Source organism: Peromyscus californicus, unplaced genomic scaffold (assembly GCF_007827085.1).
Source record: "Peromyscus californicus insignis strain IS unplaced genomic scaffold, ASM782708v3 Scaffold_8__1_contigs__length_139910024, whole genome shotgun sequence".
Classification (NCBI taxonomy): domain Eukaryota; kingdom Metazoa; phylum Chordata; class Mammalia; order Rodentia; family Cricetidae; genus Peromyscus; species Peromyscus californicus.
Genome location: NW_026294606.1, coordinates 66,938,272 through 66,951,962, shown reverse-complemented (window position 1 = coordinate 66,951,962; position 13,691 = coordinate 66,938,272). Strand labels below are relative to the sequence as shown.

Genomic DNA, 13,691 nt, shown 5'->3' with positions numbered 1-13,691 from the left:
AGAAGGAAACTTACTACAGTTTAACTAAGCAAAGTGAAGTCGTTAAGACCTGCACTGAATGAGAGAGTGTTGTTTCATCTAACTTGAGCACTCCAATACTGGGAAGTTGTTTCTGTACAGAACATGCAACTCCATCAATGAAGTATTATCACCTTACATAGCCCTGCTCCCATTAGCTATACATATGTCTCCAGTTTATAGATAATGCTGTATTGGAAATAGGGTAAAGCAATGGATAACATCATTACATCCAAAGGACCTTGACAAGCTGAAACAAGGGACCAATTGCAAGAAGACCAGAATTCAAAAGTGATACATATATGACGATATACATCAGCTCGATCTGGCTTTCAAGACATTTTCATGTCACATCTGTAATCTTTCTCACATTCTGCACCTTTGCAACGCATTTAGGAAGAAAGAGCAAGATCATGCATTCATCCCTACAAAGAGAGCAAAACACAACCAGGGTCTTCATCATTCTGTAGTCCCACTTCCTGGACATACTAGCATGCATCTGAGAGAAGTGTGGGTCCCTCTGAGTGGAAATCACTCTTACAGATACCATTGTTCTGTGGACACCAAGTGAGACAAAGCTGGCTCTCTCTGGAGAAGCCCCATCTCTTAGTCACTGGTTCTGGTTTATAATTCATTCATTTATAAATGCTTATTGAATGTCTATCCTGTGATACTCACTAAACACACTGAGGAGAAAATGAAGACCGCCACAGATTTCTATGAACTGACATCTCCCTACTGCACAATGCAGACTTCCCAGTTCCATCCTTCCTGGGTTCTTGTGTGAACCCTCCCCTCCCCTCCCCTTCCTGTCCCCTCCCCTCCTTTCCCCTCTCCTCCCTTCCTGTCCCCTCCCCTCCCTTCCCCTCCCCTCACTTCTCCTCCCCTCCCATGTCCTCCCATTTCCTCCCCTCCCCCATCCTTTTGGAATTAGACTTTCTTGTCAGATTTTCTTAGAATCACCAGCTCCCCAATAATGACACGGGGACTTATCATTAATTATGAAAGCTTGGCCTTTACCTTAGGCTTGTTCCCAACTAGCTCTTATAACTCTAATTAACCTGTTTCTAATTATCTACATTCTGCCACTTGGCTTTTACCTCTCTCCCATTCTGTACGTCCAACTTGTTCCCAGTCTCACGAGATCTCTCCAGGGCCTAGATTCATCTCCAGTTCCTCTCTCCCTGGAAGCCCTGCCTAGCTACTGGCTGTACAGCACTTTAGTAAACCAATCAGAAGGCACTGTTCACATCGTGTGATCAAATCTCCGGCAACATCCTTTTCCCTCTCATCTTTCCTCACCCCTTTTCCTCATCTTTTCTGCTTTCCTTCACACCTCTTCTTTCCTTATTCCTTTGCACATTATTTTTTAACAGTCTTTAAATGTATCTAATGTGGGTCTCAACTTGTCCTGTAGCATCAAACTAAAATCTTCCTGCCTCCACTTCCCAAGTGTTAGATTAAGGGTATGTGCTACCATGCTCAGCCTCAATTTTCTTATCTGGTGAAACTTACCCTAAGTCAACTCCTCAGAGCAAGTGGTAAGGGACTTTTTTTTCCTTCTCATTCCCAGAGTGATTCATTCTAAAGCTTCATTGCCATCAATCAAATAATTAGTTGATATTTCCACTGGCATTCTAGTGCTTGGGATACACACACACACACACACACACACACACACACACACACACACACACACACGTTCCTTCCGGGCCCTAAATAGGAGCCCATAAAGCCAAAATGTAAAATGCATGGTCACCAGGTAAGTGGCAGCGAGCCTTGTTTAGAGTTAATGGAAAGTTGTACTCTGTATGACTCTGAAGGAACCTAAAGGAAATACAAATGTAGTTCAAAAAATGAAATAAAATGTAGAGAAAAGGAAATGTCTGCTTTTTGGAGAACTGAGAAAATCCCAAGGTCATAGATAAACCACTCACTTGAGGGAAAATGGGACCGTAAAGCATCCTATCTGAGATAGGCCAGGTCAGAAGACAAGATCTCGGCACCAGCACCCCTTCCTTTTCCCGACACCTCATGTCCCAGCAATAAGCAGCTTAATACAGAATAGGAAGCAGCTTTCTAATTCAGTCTTCTGTGATCCAACCTAGTCTCTCATAGTCTGGGGTCAGGGGTGGTAATGGAGGAAACTAGCTTTCCACTGCCCTCTGATGCCCCTCCCCCCACTAACTAAGCTGAGCTTCCTTTTAATATTCAAGATAAAGTGCACTGTCTCTCGCCAGAGCGTCTAAGTTTGACCTTTAGGATCTGGCTGGGATACCTTTCTTAGAGGTTCAAAGACTCACATAGGGCCCTATCCTGGTTGATTTTCTGTCAGTGTGGCATAAGTTAGAGTTATCTAAGAAGAGGAACCTCAGTGGAGAAAATGATGCCAGCAGAGTCCCTGTAGTTAAGTCTGTGGGGACATTTTCTTGATTCATGATTGATGTAGGTAGGGGCCCAGCTTACTATGGGCAGGTGGGCCTGGATAGCATAAGAAAGCAGGCTGAGCAAGCCATAGGGAGCAAGCCAGTAAGCACCGCCTCCATGGCATCTGCTTCCTTCCTGCCTCCAGGTTCCTGCCTTGACTTCCTTCTGTAGGTAGAGTTTTCCTGCCTGGCCCACAGTCAGGACAAATCTCTCTCACCCGCCAGTCCCACAGCCGTCAGACCCAATCAAGTAAACACAGAGACTTATATTGGTTACAAACTGTATGGCCGTGGCAGGCTTCTTGCTAACTGTTCTTACAGCTTAAATTAATCCATTTCCATTAATCTATACCTTGCCACGTGGCTCGTGGCTTACCAGCATCTTCACATGCTGTTTGTCATCGTGGCGGCTGGCAGGGTCTCTCTGACTCAGCCTTCCACTTCCCAGCTTTATTCTCCTCCTTGTCCTGCCTACACTTCCTGCCTAGCCAATGGCCAATCAGTGTTTTATTTATTGACTAATCAGCAACACATTTGCCATACAGAACATCCCACAGCATCCTTCTCTGCTCAAGTGTGACCCAAGAATTCTAAGATGAAATAAACCCTCTCCTCCCCAAGTTGCTTTGGATCATGGTGTTTATCGCAGCAGAAGAAACACTAAAAGACAGGCTCAATGGAATCTGTGGAGACTGGAAGCATTCTTCTGACAAACACTCCAATGGAAATATAGGCCATGACTGTTTGAGATCAGAAAACGCCATAGATGTAGGTCTTACTACTCAAAACTTCCGATTTCATTTAAAGTCCAGTTAACAGGAAGAATTTCTTCAGAAGTCTTCCATGTAGTTCCAGGGAGAGAATTTTAATGCAGCCCTGGCACTGTTCCAGGCACAAACAAGTTCCCTGTGTGACATATATAATTCACTGGAACGGTAAGAACCATTACTCCCACTTCACAGATGAGAAAAATGAGTTATAGAAAACATATACAGACCCATAGTGACAGAGTTGTGATCTGTGTAACCATGGGAAAAAGAGTCTCATATCTAAAGGACTAGATATGACTCATTAAATACGATAGTTGATGTACAGCTATAGACTCACTGGAGAGTTTTTGAAGATGTGAGTATGTATGTATTGTGTGTGTGTGCGTGAGTGTGTGTGTGTGCGTGCGCGTGCGCGTGCACACTCACACGCTGCTCACTTTGGAGACCAGAAGACATCTGATCCCCTATAGTCAGAGTTGCAGGCTGCAGTGAGCTGCCCAGTATGGGTGCTGGGACCTGAATTTCAGTCCTCTCCAAGAGCAGCAAGCACTCTTAACCACAGAGCAAATGGCTCCTGCTCCCTCATGGGAAAATCCGATGGTGTTAAACGGGATGAAGAGACCGTGGACTATTGTAATCCTACCACTTAAGAGGCAGGACTGTCAAAAGTTCAAGGCCAGCCTTGGCTACCCAGTGAGTTTAAGGCTTGCATGGGCCACATCCCCAAGTTAAGTACTGAGTTCAGAGAGCCTCCTTGTTGGTGAGCACACCAACAGACCCAGAGGGTGGGGTTCCCACTTCCAGCCTATTTTTCAGACTCTTCCAAACCTTGCCCTAATACCTCCTCCTTAGGCGATTCATCGCACTTTCATTTTACATTTTGTTTTTATTTTTGTTTTGTTTTGTTTTTCGAGATAGGGTTTCTTTGTGTAGTTTTGCGCCTTTCCTGGAACTCGCTTTGTAGACCAGGCTGGCCTTGAACTCACAGAGATCCGCCTGCCTCTGCCTCCCGAGTGCTGGGATTAAAGGCATGTGCCACCACCGCCCGGCTCATTTTACATTTTAATGACATAATTGTATTAGTTACTGTCACATCACCAAGACAAAATACCTGAAGAAATACCTTAGGAGAGGGAGAATTCATTTTGACTCACATTGTCATCAGACAACGATGGCAGGGAGGATTCAGGCGGAGCTGGCTCCTCATCTTCTGGAGGGACTCTGACATGGTTGAGGTTTATTTACTGTTAGCATCTAACCCTTAGGGAGATTCCAGTTGTTTAAGACCCAGGTCAAAGGCAAAACAGGCAGACACAGAAACCTGTGCGCCTTGAGGACACGTTTTTTGGCGGAATTATTGTCTTCAGAAGCATGATCAGAATCCAGACCTCATGCCTTCACCAGCCACAGATGAAGAGGAATTCAGGGTAATAATCCCGCCTCCCCGTCCCCCTCACCACCACCACCACCGTGGGAGGGGAGCCGCAATGAAAGACGCAGGACAAAGAGAATAATTGACTTCTGAATTTCCCGGGATTCAATCTCCCAGCTCTCAACTCAAGTTACTCTCCATTCTTCATACCTACTCCTTTTCCAGCATTCCAAGCTAAACTTCCCTGCTTCCGCCCACAGAGCTTTGTCCTTCAGCCAATCTACTGAGCATGCGCTGAACCTAGACCGCAGGCAACTCGCTGGTCCAATCCAAGTTTCAAACCCGAGGAAGATGGGCGTCCCTCAGCGTGGGGCGGAGTCTCTCAGCCGAAAAACGTGTAGGATTGGCCGGCCTCGGGGTCCACATTCTTCTGTGGGCAGAGCCTCGCCCGGAGCCCAGGCTGGGAAACAGTTCTCCTAATTTGGGAAGTGTCAGGCCGGGAGGGGCGTGGGGTTGGACGGATTTGGTGTGCGCCTGCGCCGATCGCCCGGACAGGGTGTGTTCCTCCTCCCAGGTCCTGGTTTTGGCTGATCGAGTGCATCGCTTGCCACCCGAGTTCCCCCTTGCGGGCTCCCACGCACACCTGTCAACTGTTGCTCTCTGTGGTGAGTGCGCGGGGTCCGGGCCCTCCCACTCAGGACTCCGCGGTGATGCCCACTCTCCCCCAGACAGCCCTGGAGTGTGCAGCCCTGGCCTCAGCCCTTCCCACCCCCTCCCGCCCCCTACCCTCCACACTCCGGCCATCGCCCACGTGTTTTGTTGTCCTTTGCTACAGAACATGTCTAAGTCACTGAAGAAGCTGGTGGAGGAGAGCAGGGAGAAGAACCAGCCGGAAGTGGACATGAGTGACAGGGGCATCTCCAGTATGCTGGATGTCAATGGCTTGTGTAAGTTTTCGGATGGTTGCTAAGTTTGCTAAGAAACTGAGCTCCTGGGAGGAGAGTTTCAGAATGCTTCCATCCCACCTCTGCTTGTAAACGTCACTTGTCAGGAGCCTAGCTCAGAAAGTTTGCAACCACAGTTTGTGATTGAGCCCGGTAAACCAGAGGAGAGCCTCACAGGAGGTGTGCTGCAGTTCCTTATCAGCGGTTGAGGTGGTTTCCATCGCTTCGAGGTCGAATTCCCATGCAGTGTCCCTAATAGTCACTTATATTTTTAATTTGGAAGTCACTTTTGACTCTATGGATCGTGAGCCGGTGGCACTCAAAAGTTACATGATGAATGCCAGGAATGTTTTCAACATTTCCCCTTCACTATTTATTTCTGGGCCGTTCTCCCATTTGCGGTCAGGCTTTGCTCATTCTTTTGCTCCAAGCTCATTATCTTGCCTCCAGTCGAATGTCCTGTTTAATCAGGGTATTGCTTTGGGCCTTGAGTTTGTGTGACACCTATTTTATGGTGTTAACTCATCTGTAAAACTCAGCGCAAGTGGGAATGACCATGGATTCCATTGCCTGTGCCCCTCTGGCAGGAGGCAGCTCCTCTCCACATCCAGAGAGTTGTCACCATGTGTGAATATTGAAACAGTATTGCCAGAGTTTAAAAAAAAATACAAAACCCAAGTTTTCATAATTTTTAAATGTTAGGAACTAATTCTGGCATTTGAAAACACTTTCTAAGTGAGACACAACACTTCTACAGGTTGAGTGTGACTTTAGACCAGTGGTTCTCAACCTTTGGGTCGCAACCGCTTTGGGTCCATATCAGATATCCTGCATATCAGCTATTTACATTACGATTCATAACAGTAGCAAAATTACAGTTATGAAGTAGCAATGAAACAATTTTATGCTTGGGGGTCACCACAAGATAAGGATCTGTATTAAAGGGTCAAAGCGTTAGGAAGGTTGAGAACCACTGATTTCGACCCTCATAGGGTTTACAGTTGACAGTGGTGCCCCCACATTCCTCGGTGGGACGTATGGGGTCTGACTCTGACCTTACACAGATCCATTTCATGATTCCAGCATCCAGACCCTATTGAATAAGCTCCATTGTTTGACCTGAGCAGTCAGACCTTCCTGCCTCCAGTCTGTTGCTTCCCAGTCCCTACCCCTTCCTACCTGTAGTCTTTTAACCTAATTACCAAGAGTCAGCTCAGACATCACAGACTACGAGAAGCCTTCTCTTTCTACGTCCTTCTGTGAAAGTGGTCTTTTTTCAAGGTACAGATTACATAGGTCTTACCTGATTCATTTTTAATCCAATAGTCTCTCTTCCTCATTAGATACCAGGAGAACCAAAGCTGTGCACTATTCATGCTCGTGTTCTTGAGAATAGTGTCTGGGACACAGTAGGTTCTCTAAGATGCTTGATGAATGAAGCAAAGAATGACGGGTTAAGTCTGAGTTCATGAGAGCCAGAGCAGATCTAACAGCAGAGAACTTAAAGATGGTGCAGAGCTCCCTAGGCATGAAGAGAGTGAAATCGGGTTTTCTGTGAGTTTATTGTCTGCATTTGGGGCACAGGAGGGTGAATGTTGATACATCCAGGTGGAAATGGAGTTGCAGACATCTTGCATTTGGTGGCCGTTATATAGAGTCCTGCTTTGACATAGGTTTTGTACTCTTGGCATCTCGACCACGTCTTGATTTGCTTGATATGTGTTGGTCTTTTGCAGTAAGGATGGGTTTGGTGATTTTTGACACTGAATTGACTGTTAACAATGTAGATGTACTCCCATAGCTTTGGCCTAATTCTGTGGTGATCATGAACTTTATTTCGGGTCCCACTGGTGTAGAGGAAGGAGAGGCTAAGCAGGAGGCAGGGGACTTGGCACATCTGTGCCCTGCACATCCCCTAGTTCCCTGCCTGTGCCATCCTTCTCCATGGACGAAGTGTGAGTCTCAATTGGGCAGAGCCATTTTATATTGTTTTGGAAGATAAGACTCCATGTAATATTAACAAATGGCAAAAGTAGCTTAGCTCTTTAAATTCAGCTCCATTATCTGTTTGAAGCCTTGGCTCTTACTGCAGAAGAAAAGATAGCCACTTGCTTCCTGAAAAAAAAAAAATGCTTCTGGCCTAACACTGTGGGATAATAAGCAAGGTCATTCTGTAATTGCTCCAACCAGAAGCTAAGGGAGAACATTGGTGCTTCTTGGAAAGATCAGTAGAGGTTTGGAAATCTCACCTCCTCTGGTAGTGTTGGTTTAAGGAAGGGCTGCCTATATTGATTCCCTGCCATCAGGTCTCCCAAGAACCTGGAAGATTCTAGAGTGCTCACTGGAAGCCTGTTCCTAAACTGGCTTTATTTATCAGCCCTTACAAGACCTCAGTGGTCAAGCATTTGTGTTGAGTGTGTGCAGTGCTGGGGTTCATCTTCAGCACCACATGAACACATTTAAAGCAGCACTCGGGTACAGTGTGTGTGTTATAGGACAGGGTTATGTTGAGCATCCTATAAGTATTCCCATACTTAGCGAAGTTTACCTGCCGCTGTGACTTTTTGCATCTTAGTATCCTGATTAAATATAGGAAACAAATTAACTTGCATGCAGAGAGTGATTGTTTTGTATCCTCAGCTTTCCTTTTTATTGCATTTGCTTTAATTTCTTAAAAAATAATTTAATGATTCAGCTTCAAAGATAAGAAGAGAGGATTTGTATTTATTTGAAGCATTTGAAATGCCAGTATTTCTGCTTGGGAGGTTGAGATGTATGAATGAGCACTGCAACGCTTTGTTTCCTTAGATGAGGTGAATTACCTTTTTTTTGAGACCTCAACCTCAACTCCCTCCTTTTGTAGCTGAGGAGGACCCTCCTGCTTCCACCTCCCAGGTGCTGGGATTTACAGGTGTGTACCCCCCACACCTGGTTTATACTGTACTTTTGACATGAATGGAGGGCTTTCCGTGTGCTAGGCAAGCACTGTGCTAACCTTGCTCCATCTTCAGCAAGTAGGTTAGTTTTTGAAAGATGTTTTGAGCTTATATCAAAGTCTTCTGATGGGGCACATTGCTAAGCAGGAGGTCAGTGTTAGATTCATTCTACATTTTTCTGCCAGAGCAGAGACTAGGGACACTCAGATCCTACCCTGGGACATTCTCAGGAGCAAGGGCTTGAAGTTGGCTAGAGTGGTTTCAGATTCTTTATCTTCCAAACCTTAAGATCCTCATTGTTGGTTGAGAATCAGCTCAGCACCCCCTCCTCCACTTGTACCCCCTTTCCCCCCAGGCTTCATAGGACTGGTTTAGTTTTAAATCCGGGACTGCATTTTGAATGCTAATGTCCACGGAGGGGCAGGGAGGTGAGCCCAATCACCTAAAACAAGATCAGTTAGACTTCAGCATCCCTGTCCCACTTCGCTGTTTTGTGTGCTCCCTCTGAGAACATAGATCATTTGGCGCCCTTGTGACTTGGGTCCCTATTCTTTTGAGGTTTGTTCTATTTCATCTTCTGAAATTCTTTTCTACCTAACATGGTCTCCTTAAAGTTTCCAAGTGTGGTCCTGCCCAAAGCCAAACAAACCAAAACAAGCTGTTTATTTTCCCCATGGAAATCTTTCCCAGGGCACCTATCTTCACCTGCTTGATAAAATTGCATTTAAGGGTTCCCATATCAGCTTCCAAGAGGCCAGGGATCCCCAACAGTATTCACAGGGACCTTGTAGGGTTTTTTTCCCCTCTCATTTCTTCTATTTAAATCATTTGTGTCTTTTTAATATCTTCAAGTTTATTTTGCAAGTGCTTGAAGCATTTTCGGCCTCCCCCCCCCCCCCCCGCCCCGCCCACCCCCAAGGTGGATTAAAATATTTTCCAGATAAATCTCTGAAAAGTAAGTCGGGGGGGTGGGGGGTGGGATATGTGTTCTTTCTAAAGCAGTGGTTCTCAACCTGTATGTCACCACCCTTCAGGAGTTCAGGAGTCAAACTACCCTTTCAGATATTTACATTATGATTCATAACAGTAGCAAAATTACAGTTATGAAGTAGCAATGAAAATAACTTTATGATTGGGGTCATCACAACATGAGGATCTGTATTAAAGGGTCGCAGCCTTAGGAAGGTTGAGAACCACTGGTCTAGAGGGACATGCAAAATAAACAGCCAGAACCACTGCAGCTTGCCTGTTAGACCTGCACTAGGGGTTCCTGTTGAGAATGCATGTTGTCAATCTCTGCCCTCTTTGGGGCAAGTATCAGTGAGACTCTGGAAGGTTGGGCATATTTTAGCTATAATCTATTCAAATTTCTCATTTTTTTTTCCTCCTGTAAGTTGGTGAAGAGGCCCAGCTTCATATCTGAGAATTGGAGGGATGCCCATTTCCCTTCCCTCTCCTGCTGACCCCTCCCCTTGTCTGTCAACGCTGTCCAGAGAATTGATGACTTATCTGTCTAGTGACTCCATTCTTGTGTCACCTCCTCTGGGAGGCGAAGAGTCTCTTCTGGGCTCCTGTGTTTAGTGTGGTGCTGAAAAGTTTTTTCATACAGTGTTTTCTGATTGTGCTTTTTCCCTCTTCCTCCCCTCCCCACCCAACTCCTCTCTCTCTCTCTCTCTCTCTCTCTCTCTCTCTCTCTCTCTCTCTCTCTCAAAATAAACATTTAAAACAAAACAAAACTAACAAACAAACCCAGAAACTCATAACGACATGGCCAGATACTCCTGGACACAGGGCCTACTCTGAAGTATGGTTAATATAACCCAGTGAGAAACCATCGGAGAAAATGAATTCTTCCTTTGCAATCAAGTGTAAGTTGAAGGTATCTTCTTGCTCAGGAGTGGGAGCCTGTGTCCACTCCCTCCCTTCAGTGCTGGGACCTCGTTTGGCTTGAACCTGTGCAGACCCCGAGCGCGCTGCCACAGTCTGCATGAGTTCCTATGTGCACCCGTCCTGTTGTGTCTGGAGGACACTGTTTTCTTGGAGTCATCCATCCATTCTGGATCTTACAGTCATTCTACCTCCTCTTCTGTATAGTTCCCTGAGCCCTGGGGGGAGGGGTTTGATGAAGACATCACGTTTAGGACTGAGTACTACAAAATCACCATCTGCACATTGTCCAGTTGTGGGTCTCTGTATTAGTTCCCATCTACTGCAAGAGGACGTTTCCCTGGTGATGGTTAAGCAAGGACCTGATTATGGGTGTAGCAGAGTGTCATTAGGGTCATTTTGCTGTATGTTCTTTTAGCAGAACACTGGTATTTGGTTTTCCCTTAGGCCGATGGTCCATCCAGTCCCAGGTTCTTGGCCACCCAAGCAGTGTCAGGCATGGTTTCGATCTCATGGGCCTTAACTCCAACTGTTTGTGCTGCTATCACACCAGCCCCTCTCCTAGGCAGGTTGTGGTCTTTGCAGCTGGGCTGATGTTTGCCTTTCTCCCCTGCTAGTGTGCAGAGTACCTTCAGTACCATGAGCATTAGTCAGTAGGGGTGAGGGCTCTAGGTAGGCACCAGCACCACTTCTCCGTATTTGATGAGATATGCAGGTGCCCTCCTCAGCGATAGGGTCTGACCATCAGTTTGTGGAGAGTGACCAATAGCCTTGGCAATAGCCTGAGATATTTGTGGGTCTGCATGGGGCCCCTTTGCCATAGACTCGGATGTAACCCATTTCTGGCACTGGAAGTTCCCGGTGGTATAAGGTTTCTAGTTAGGACAGTGTCTCCCCCATTCTTTGGTTATTCCACTTATTTTTTCTTTCATATATGTACATATTTTAGGAAGCTTCTATAGTATAGTGGCCTTTAGTATTAGTGTCCCTCCTCATATTCCTTCCCTCACCCCTCTCTTCCATCTCCTTCTTCACTTAATACTCCCGCTTCAGTCCCTCCCTCCCCCTGTCCCTCCTTAACAATATATTCTATTTCCCTTTCCTGAGGAGACCCACCCCTCCCCCCCAGTTCCTTATTAGGTACCTAACTGTTGTGGATAGATGGATCATAGCTCACATATCAAAGGTCTAAAAACAAACATCCACACACAAGAGAAAACTTACAATATTATCTTCTAGGTTTCCTCACTGAGGATGAATTTTTTTCCAGCTCCATCCAATTAAATGGGAATTTCATAATTCCTTTTTTTAAACAACTGAATAGTATTTCATTGTGTAAATGTACCACATTTCATTATCTATTCGTCAGTTGATGGACATCTAGCCTATTTGTGGCTATTATGTGTAGAGCAGCAATGAACATGGATGAGCAAATAGAGTCTGTTGGGTATATGCCCAAGTGTGGTGTAGCCGGATCTTGAGGTAGATCTATTCCCAGCTTTCCGTGGAACTACCACACCGATTTGCATAGTCCATAGAGACCGTATAAGTTTGCACTCCCACCAGCAATGAATAAGTGTTCCCTTTTCTTGGTGTCCTTACCCAGCTTGTGCTATCACTTGTTTTATTGATCTTGGCCATTTTGACTGATGTAAGATGAAATCCCAAAGCAATTTTAACTTGCATTTCCCTGGTAGATAAGGATTTCAAATATTTCTTTAGATGTTTCTTGGCTATTTGTGTTTTATCCTTTGAGAATTCTCTGCTTAGTTCTGTACCCCGTTTTTAAAATTGGGTTGTTTTCTTGAGATTGTTTTAGACTTAGTGAAGAAATTTAGGGGCGTTGCAGTAGACAGTAATCAGGGGAGATGAGCAGCAGCTCTGTCCCTCAATAGAGGTTTCTCTCCGTGTTTAGAGGGGTAGTTCACAACCACCAGGACAAGATAGAAGTTCTAAATTATGTATCTATCTCTCTCTCTCTCTCTCTCTCTCTCTCTCTCTCTCTCTATATATATATATATATATATATATATATATATATCATTAAATACTGTAAACATTTCATTTCAATAAAGAATGAAGATAAAGAGAAGATGTGACCTTTTTGGTATGACTGGACTAGTAACGGCATTTTCTAGTGTTTGATACTTCGGCTCCAATTGGCGGTGTCTTTTTTTTTTTTTTTTTCGAGACAGGGTTTCTCTGTGTAGCTTTGCGCCTTTCCTGGAACTCACTTGGTAGCCCAGGCTGGCCTCGAACTCACAGAGATCCGCCTGGCTCTGCCTCCCGAGTGCTGGGATTAAAGGCGTGCGCCACCACCGCCCGGCGTCTTTTTGTTTTGTTTTGTGACTAGATTGTCTATGGAGCCCAGGCTGGACTTGAGTTTACGATTCCTCTGCTTCAGCCTCCCCATACACTGCCATGCCTAGCGGTGGTGCCCTAAGAATCTTATTTATTTATTTTTAGTTACAAGCTGGGGTAAATAGACAAATCATTAGGCTGTTCTGAGCCTCGGTTGCTCATGTATAAACTGAGAATATTTAGTCTTTCTTTCCTAGGGTCTGCAGAGTACCCAGTATACCACTTTGTGTATACCTATTGTATATATTGGTGAAATTATTAAGGCCACTCCACATAGATAAAGGGAGATTTATTTAGTGGCGTAACTTACAAATGAAGGGATAGGTAGGTTGCAGGGTCTGGGAAAGATGCAGCGCAGTCCGGCGAAGTTCTCTGGAGAACTCTGCTCGGTCTACCTCCAGCGTCCAGGGTCCAGGAAACAAGAGAAGGTGGCACATCTGGATCTTGGGTCTTTAGGGCCCTCTCTTGGCCCCGCCTTGTAGGCGTGATAGTTACCGAAGCCTCAATGGGGGTTGGAACTTCCAGACCAAAGCTGGAATGGCTACCCACTACAGTATATATCCAGTATATATAAAGGGAGTCCTTTAAGAGTAGTGCCCAGCATGAAAATGCATTTAGTCAGTAGCTGCCACATAGCATATGACATTTTAACTAATATTTGGAAACTTGTCAAGTTTTTAAAGTGTATTTGTGATTCTCAACAGAACCTGAGCCACAAACACATCATAGCTAAAGTCCTGAGAATGTCCCACATTTATAAATGTATTTACTTGTATGTGTGTCTGTTTATATGTGTGTCTGTTTGTATGTGTATGTGCTACAGCATGCATGCTACAGGACAGTTTGCTGTACCATGTGAGTCCCAGGGATTGAACTCAGGTCTTCAGGCTTGGGGACAAGTGCTCTTATCCCCTGAGCCATCTCCTTATCCCAAGCTCTTATTTTTAAAATTGTTCTGTGATTGTGTGAAAATGTAC

General features: G+C 45.2%; 1 protein-coding gene across 3 annotated transcripts in view; it reads left to right on the top strand.

Moving 5' to 3' along the window:
• Positions 1-5,042: 5,042 nt before the first annotated feature.
• The window catches only part of Rsu1 (Ras suppressor protein 1), a 190,037-nt gene continuing 181,388 nt past the window's right edge, over positions 5,043-13,691 (top strand). For 2 of the 3 annotated variants that reach the window (XM_052726784.1, XM_052726783.1), the window contains exons 1-2: positions 5,043-5,251; positions 5,422-5,533. In XM_052726784.1, coding sequence (XP_052582744.1) covers positions 5,425-5,533 — 109 coding nt within the window. In that variant the 5' untranslated portion in view covers positions 5,043-5,251; positions 5,422-5,424. The remainder of the gene's footprint in view (positions 5,252-5,421; positions 5,534-13,691) is intronic. The other variant, XM_052726782.1, reaches the window with a different exon arrangement.